This window comes from Dysidea avara, chromosome 5 (assembly GCF_963678975.1).
Source record: "Dysidea avara chromosome 5, odDysAvar1.4, whole genome shotgun sequence".
NCBI classification, from domain to species: domain Eukaryota; kingdom Metazoa; phylum Porifera; class Demospongiae; order Dictyoceratida; family Dysideidae; genus Dysidea; species Dysidea avara.
In genome coordinates this window covers 9,901,559-9,909,737 of record NC_089276.1, presented here as the reverse complement: position 1 = coordinate 9,909,737, position 8,179 = coordinate 9,901,559, and the positions used below count along the sequence as shown (strand labels likewise).

General features: G+C 36.4%; 1 protein-coding gene across 1 annotated transcript; it reads left to right on the top strand.

Annotated features, from left to right (window-relative positions):
• On the top strand, nt 1-1,355 carry LOC136254983 (arrestin domain-containing protein 4-like). The gene is made up of 2 exons (XM_066047703.1): nt 1-296; nt 378-1,355. The coding sequence occupies exons 1-2, from the start codon at nt 1-3 to the stop codon at nt 1,270-1,272; spliced, it is 1,191 nt and encodes a 396-aa protein (XP_065903775.1). The 3' UTR covers nt 1,273-1,355.
• Nucleotides 1,356-8,179: the final 6,824 nt, after the last annotated feature.

The following is an 8,179-nucleotide window of genomic DNA, read 5'->3' as shown; positions in this document are numbered from 1 at the left end:
ATGGGAAAAGTGAAGGTATTCGTTATCACTCTGGTTGGTCGTAATCCAGTGTATTTTGCGGGATCCATCGTAGAAGGAAGTGTTATCCTGGAACTATCCGAGTCGATGAAAATGCAAGGAATCTCAATTGTACTGTCTGGACAAGTCCACATTCACTGGGTAGAGAGAAATATTTATTCCGCTAGAGGGTATGGGAATAGTCAGTGGACCCCCTACTCCAACTCTGATGCTATATTCCGCTTTACTAGACAGTTGTGGGGTGATGGGAAAAAGTCTGAAAAATTAGCTGCTGGCAGGTACGAGTTTCCATTTCAGTTTCAGCTTCCTTCTAACTTGGTGTTACCAACTTCTTTTGAAAGTCAATGTGGCTACATTTGATATGTATTAGCTGCTGTTATATCACCACAGAAACATAACCACATCACAAAGAGAGCTATTACTGTCAATGAAAGTGTTGACATCAACCAACCCCAGCTGACAACCCCATTGTTATGTTCCAAAGATAAGACACTACACTGTCTTTGGTGTACTTCTGGTCCCATCTCACTGTCAGTCACAACAGACAGAGGTGGATATTGTCCTGGAGAGTCAATTGCTATCAGTGTAGAAGCTGAGAATCATAGCAACAGAAGAGTGACAGCTGTACGAGCTAGTTTGAAGCGGAAGATAACTCTCTCCTCACGATGCGGGAGATCCTGTATTAAGTATCGGGTGATTCAGAGAATCGAGGGTCCAGGCATTGAGGTAGGAGGGACTTCAAATTGGAGTAATGAATTGCTACCCATCCCAGCCACAGTTCCTAGCATTAGTAGCTGTGGTATGTTACAAGTATCTTACGAGTTAAATATAACTCTATCAATAACTCGCATGAGGGGATATGGTTTAACTAATCTCCATGTTACCATCCCAATAACAATTGGAAATGTACCATTTAGAGGAAGAGGAACTGTTACAAATAATCTACCATCTCAAAATCATTATCAACCAGTGCGTAATCCCCCACCAGCAGGCAATACCTACCCTCCTCCTACTGGAAATTTCTTCCCTCCCTCTGCAGCTGGGAATCATTACCCTCCAGCCACAACAAATGCTTATCCTCCACCGGCTTACAGCTATTCCGCTGCTCACCCACCAGTGATTATTGGAGATGACAATTACACCATGGGGGAGACACAGTATGCCCCAGTGTATGGTTTTGTAACTGATTATCAGTTTGCTCCACCACCATCTTATTCTGAAGCAGTTGCTAAAGTGAAGGGGAGTGAAGACTAAGAGAATAGCCAGTCATGCAATTATATCAGTGATATATGTATGTAAGAATATAACAGTCACAATCATGAGTATTCATTGACTATGTATTATATATCGTGCATGTGTAAGAGCATTTCTGCATAGGGTTATATATTTACATGTATGTGCATGCGTTGTTTATGTTAGCATACAGTACAATATAGACATGTAGTACTGTATAGGTGAGATCCCTCCATAATATAAGGCTCCTGCCTTATGCTTCAGTAAAAAACCATCATAGAAACATTCTCTGCAACAGCACTACTGAGTGAAGAGTCTCAATGTTATAAACTCAAATCTGGCATTAAATTTTCACAGAAACACCAATATTGAACTTCTATAATAAAAACTGATTTTCTGGCTATGGAGGCTAAACTACGCATCATTCAACTGCCATTTTATGCCATAATAACAGACTTATGTGTGGCATGTGCCTTTTGGGGTTCTGATATGTGCCATCTCACTTTGCTCACTAATGACTTGGAAAGCCAGCCACACAATGGGATAAGTGCATGTGATCAAGTAAGCCAACTAACTTTTGGTTATTACAGCTCCTACCATATTAATAATAGCTGCTACATTTAAAGTTGTCATAATAATTGTGTTTTGTTGACAGTACATAAAACAGTTGTATTACGACAAGCCATTGATTTCAATGTTGCCTTACCCCTATATTATCATTGGCAATGTTCTGAGGGAAATTCACCAGCTCACCAGCTCGTTGTTTCATACTTGTAGGAGAATAATAGAATGAATGGCTAGACAATAATTATGAATACACTAAAGTGCTTACAAAAACAGAAGCACTAAAAAACACTAGACTCTAGTGTATGCATACTTATAGATCAGTTGATTTTTTTCATTTTCTTAGGTTTTTTGTCAAAGTTTTTTTTATTCACATGACTGCTGTGGCTCTAGGTACAGCCAAAAAAATAATAAAGCATGAGGCCAAGCGCCAAGTGCTATATTTTTCATATAGCAATAAGCACATGCTTTAAATGGTTTATGGAACTTTCTAGTCATATAGCTTCACCCAATAGTGTGGCACTAGGACTCGTAATTAACACATGTTGCACGAATTATTAGCAGCCTGAATGCACACAAACTAGTTTAACAAAGTAACTCACACGTAGTTCACCATAGTTTGGCATAGTAGACGTTCATCACGTGTTTCGGTCACAACCCACAATCGATTCTATTGTGACACATGGTGAAGTATTTCCGTGATGTTTTCAGGACTTGTCCATTTACATTAACAAATGTAACAGCAACACTGCCTGTCTATATAAGCAATCCAGTGGTAGATAAGCGCGGCGAGGCTATCAGCCTTCACCGGCTTGGGTGATTAGCCATACTGGCGTGAGCGCCAGGGGCTATTAGCCTGCACTAAGGCACGTGGGCAACTATGCTTTATTGCACTCTTTGTGGTCAATAAAGCACTGTTTGCCCTAAAGTGTACTTTATGACATTTAAAGTAAACCTTTTCTTTGATCTCGCCCACACAAAGTTCTATAAATTAAAGATCTTGCTGCTATTTGAAGTTAATAGGTGATAAATTCATTGAAAGATGATCATAACTTGGGAATAAAATCACCTATTGACTAAAAACCAAGTTGTTTCTTTCATTCAACCAGACCATTAATTTGAAACTATTGCAAAATAATTTCTTAAGGAGATAAGGGCAAAATCACTGAATTTTCAGTACAAAATGGCTTTAAAGGTCACCAAAAGTCAATTCTGTGATGGCGCTATATATATATGTCAAAAAAATGATTATTTTCAGTAGTGCAATTGATATGAATAACACAGCTTTCACACTGTGCCTCTCTACCATAAGTGTAATATGCATGTAAGTTTTGTGTAAATGCTTAAGTAGTATAGCTATTACCAAATGTACTGTTTTCTTTACTTGCTTACTATGAAAGTTATACAGTTCATACAGCTGTTACGTATGTTAAATGGTATAGACTATGTGATTAATTATTGATCATGATTTGTACAAATGTGATGGAGTTATAAATGATTTGGGACTAGCTATGAATTATCAGACTGAAATAGAAAAATAATAGTACTAGACATAAACTTTTAGCTGTCTACCATATGCAGTATCTTTAATTTGTACCACTGAATGTATGGTGTATTTATGTGGAAATTTCATGTTTTATGAAAAAAGTACATGATTTTGCTAATATGGGGGAATACACCACTATACTATCACAAATTAAACCTAGCTATACTGCCAAACTCGAATCCACAGAAAGTGAAAAATTCAGGTTGCTTGGATGATATTGTATTAACTATACAAGTATAAAACATAATGTATACTTCATTGAAAGCAGTCTCGTGAAACAAGAAGTACTTGATTTCCTCTATTAGAACTTTGACTGTTCTATTAGAGCATTTTCCACTTGATACAGACATTGTGTTGAGTATGGTATAATAATAATATTCATGTTTGATGATTTAGGGCAAATACTTATTATTAAAAGACTTTCTAGCATTAATCTGCAGATATATACCTTTAAAAAATGTGTATGTGATATCAAGAATACACAAGGGAGCTAGTAATTTGTGTGTGTGTGGTGGAGTGAGCCATGCAATAATATTAAAAACATAAGGCTACAGGGGTGGTGGAGCAGACCAAAGAGTGAGGGGGCCAGGCCAGCTGTAAGTTGAAGCCCAAAAAAAAAGGTCACAGCCTGTTGACAATAGCTGCTCTCCAATTATATCTCCTTATTTATAACTACACATACGTAGCTAAGTAATTTGCTACACTGCTTCTCTAAATACTGTGGCTGCTCTATTAGAGTATCTAGATCCTGACTGTTCTATTAGAGTATTTTGATCTTTTCTTGCAAACGGTGTCCCAAAAAATGGTCCACCGCCTATGTAAGGCTAGCTAATGATATTATATATTTGTATCCATCCTTCTTAGCTACATTGAAAATAATTTCTTTGTGAAAGTTACCATCATTGTTGCCGTACAAATCATATGATCAATTTGACCTGACAAGCATTAGGTTAAGTACTCTCTTGATCATTACCAATTGATCAAAAAACAGAAAATAACATTTGACTGCACACTTTAGAGTCAATGACATTACATTGTGCCACATTTGAATCCACTCAACAATTCTTATCAACTGAAGGATATGGTGTTATTTCATTGTTCAATTGTGAACAAAATGCTGACAAGTGTGATGAAATTTTTCAGTGAAATCTTTGATGTGGTTATTGTAAATGAGGAGGACACATGATGCAATCCTGCATGCATAATCTGGACACTTGGTAATGATCCCAAAGGAAACTAACATGGAAAATCAGGATGCCTTGATAATCAGGACACTTAATTTGATTGGTAACTACCAAGGTGATGGGACTCACCACTTTGAAACTTATGTTTGGCTTGATCTCAGAGGCTTAATTGTATGTGTGTTTTATACAAATGGGACCTTAGACAAAATAATATTCTGGTTATCACGGTGTCCACATTTCAGGGTATATAGGGGGTACATGAGGCAGCTACTGTACTGCATGGATACCACATATGATACCCCAAAGAAGGCATAACTTCCATTATTTCTTGAAAACAAGCTATATAAGTGAGCTAGATGATAGTGTAACAGGTGTGAAGAATCTAAACACCAGGCAGTTAATAAGCATAGATGAAAAACACACATATGCTATTTACTGTATAGTGAGTGCTTTGCAACATACTCTGCAAGTATATAGCAAGTGCTAGTTATTGAGCTTACATTTAATGATCTACATACATGGACATTAACTTTTTTTATGAATAAAACTCATTAGCACCAATGTTATGGAACATTTTGTAATACTGCACCTGATAAATTGTTTGCACTTCATGTACTTTAGCTGGAGAAAGGGTGCATTAACTGAGCTTTTCCACTCCAGCAAAACCAAAAAGAGGCAAATCATTATCACCGAGACACTTGATTTTATCATGCATTCAACAGGAAAAGGCCAGAATTAAATTTCCTACCAGAAAACTGTGTTTGTTCTCTCAAGTCTAAAAGTAATGGTAACCATTATAGTATAGCTAAGCTGAAACAAGCATTTTTTTTAATAAGCAGACTAAAGAAAGTCAAGAGAACAAATCCTGGGCCTGTGAATAAAGGGAATGTGGGCACATAGAATTTGCCTATTTTTCGAAATTTAATCGCCCATAACTTTATGTACCAATGTGCTATAGCTTTGAAAATTTAAGCATGTACTAAGCAATTGATTGGCTTTATAATACAAGTAGCAGGATGCAAATATTTTACTCCAGTACTGAGATACATCCTGTTGTGTGACAAGGTGTAGTTTGTGCCAGCAGGGCCTATGACCGTAATTGAGACATACATAACTACGGTATGCATAATGATTCCTTCAGGGGTTTATGGGACTATTTAATTATTCAGTTTTTTTTCTGACCTCAGATATGGTCAGGTTATCAAACAGTTTTGAGTAAAACTGAAACCCACAGAAGCTATTTTGTGAAATTTGTATGGTTGCTATGCAGCTAATTAAACTTTGGTTGCTATGGCAAAATGCCCAAGGCTGACACTTGTCCAGCAGGTGGAATATTGTTTTAGGTATACAGGACAATCCAAAAATAAACTGTAGACCATTTTGCAAACTTCACCCTGCTGTCTGCCAGACTATTAACATTTGAGCTAACCAGATGATTAGTGGTGACAGTAAAATTGTCAACAACAGGCATGGATGGTTTGACTCCATTACAAGCTCCTGAAAGGGCTATAACAGACACTGTAATTTTATGGCTTCATATAGGAAATTATATGGTGCAAATTTTGATTGACTGTAAATAGTGTGTCAGGCATTTCAACTAAATGATTTTGAAATATTTTTAGTGGGTCAAGCAGTACTACAAATGAGCCAAATTTCAAGATCATGTGTAGTTGCATCCATGAGTTATTAAATGTTTTTGAAGATCCACCCCAACGCATACATACTGTAACTACTATAGGCACTTTTTGATTACGATTATGATTAAAGTACCGGTAAAGGCACAGCCGGATCTGCACACAATAGTACAATTAACCATTATACCAAAGTAAATCTCGAATCAAATAAGTGATTATCTAATAAGGATTTTAAATTATTTACAGAATTTACGTTAACTACAACTGCAGGCAAAGTGTTCCAATCATTAATTAACCTATTAAAAAACTATTTTGATCGACAGCTTAATCTTGAGTGACATTTGAAAAGCTTAAACTGATGTCCCCATGTAATTGTGGTATCGGAGTAGGTATATATATAGAGTGGAAAAATCTGAATTGAAATAGTTATTGATAATCTTGTAAAGTAGTATCATATCACCTCTATGACGCCTGTCAGCCAGGGATGGTAGCTGTAGTGCTGCTAGTCTCTCTTCTTACGGTTTATCTCTTAATGATGGCAATAAACGTGTAGCCCTACATTGGACTTTCTCCACTTTCCTTTGATCAAGTACAAAGAAAGGCCCCCATACTGCGTTACCATATTAAGTGTTGGACGTACGAAAGCTGTAAATAATTTAGTCAACATATCAGAATCTAAATAATCAAAATAATTATTTCTTAATTAATCCTAGTAATCGATTAGCTTTTGCAGCAACCTCTGTGGTATGCAGGTGGAACTTAAGTTGGTGGTCCAAGATAATGCCCAATTCTTTGTAAGAATCAATATTGTCAATAATTGTTCCATCCAAATAATATGGCCCATAGTGATGCATCGGTCCAAGGTGCATATGCTTGCACTTCAAGATATTGAACTTAAGTTGCCAACGAATTGACCATTCATACAGTAAGTCCAAATCATGTTGTAGTAATGAATAATCCTCACTAGTTCGTACAACACGGAAAATCTTAATGTCATCAGCAAACATATACACGGGACTTGATACAACCGAAGGTAAGTCATTGACAAAATTAATGTCGTGAATAAGATGGGACCCAACACTGAACCCTGTGGGACTCCACTTGTAACAGGAATGGAATTAGATTTCTTTCCATTAAGCACTACTTCTTGTGTTCTGTCCTTAAGAAAATCTTTTATCCACTGTAGCATCTTACCATGTATTCCAAAAGAAGACAATTTTTGAATCAAGCGTTGGTGGGGAACTGTGTCAAAGGCTTTTAGAAAATCTAGATATATCACATCAACAGAGTAACCTTTGTGTAAGTGTTTAGTGAAATAATCAAGTACATGAAGTAATTGAGTAGTACACGATCTGCCAGGTACAAATCCAAATTGGTAAGCTGAGAGCAAATTGTTTGATATTAAATGACTTATTAGATGATCTTTAACTATAGTCTCCATTAACTTACCAAAAGTGGACGTAAGACTGACTGGACGGTAGTTACTAACATTGTTTCAAGCACCTTTCTTGTAAATGGGTGTCACTAGGAACCCGCCGATTATGCTGGCATAATTTTGAGCATAATAGGTACCTAAAAGCATTGAGCATAATACCAGCATAATAGGTTAAATATTTGTACGATACATGTAGTATAAATTCTTGCTGGAAAAATGACAATTGCAAAATAAGATCGATATACTCTAATAGAGCAATCAGTAACTCTAATAGAACAATCATCAAACTGACTGTTCTATTAGAGTATATCGATCTTTTCTCTTACATGCAGTAAGAATTTATTATTTGTGTTCCAGCCACTCATTTTTTTCTTTCTATACATTGTTAAACTAATAGCAAAGCATATGAACTAAGGCGGCATGAACATTGAGCATAATCGAGCATAATAGGTAAATATTGAGCATTAATTTAAGCATAATAGGTGAATTTTTGAGCAGTGCAGCATAGCATAATAGGTAAAATTGTGAGCATAATCGGCGGGTCCCTAGGTGTCACTTAGGCATT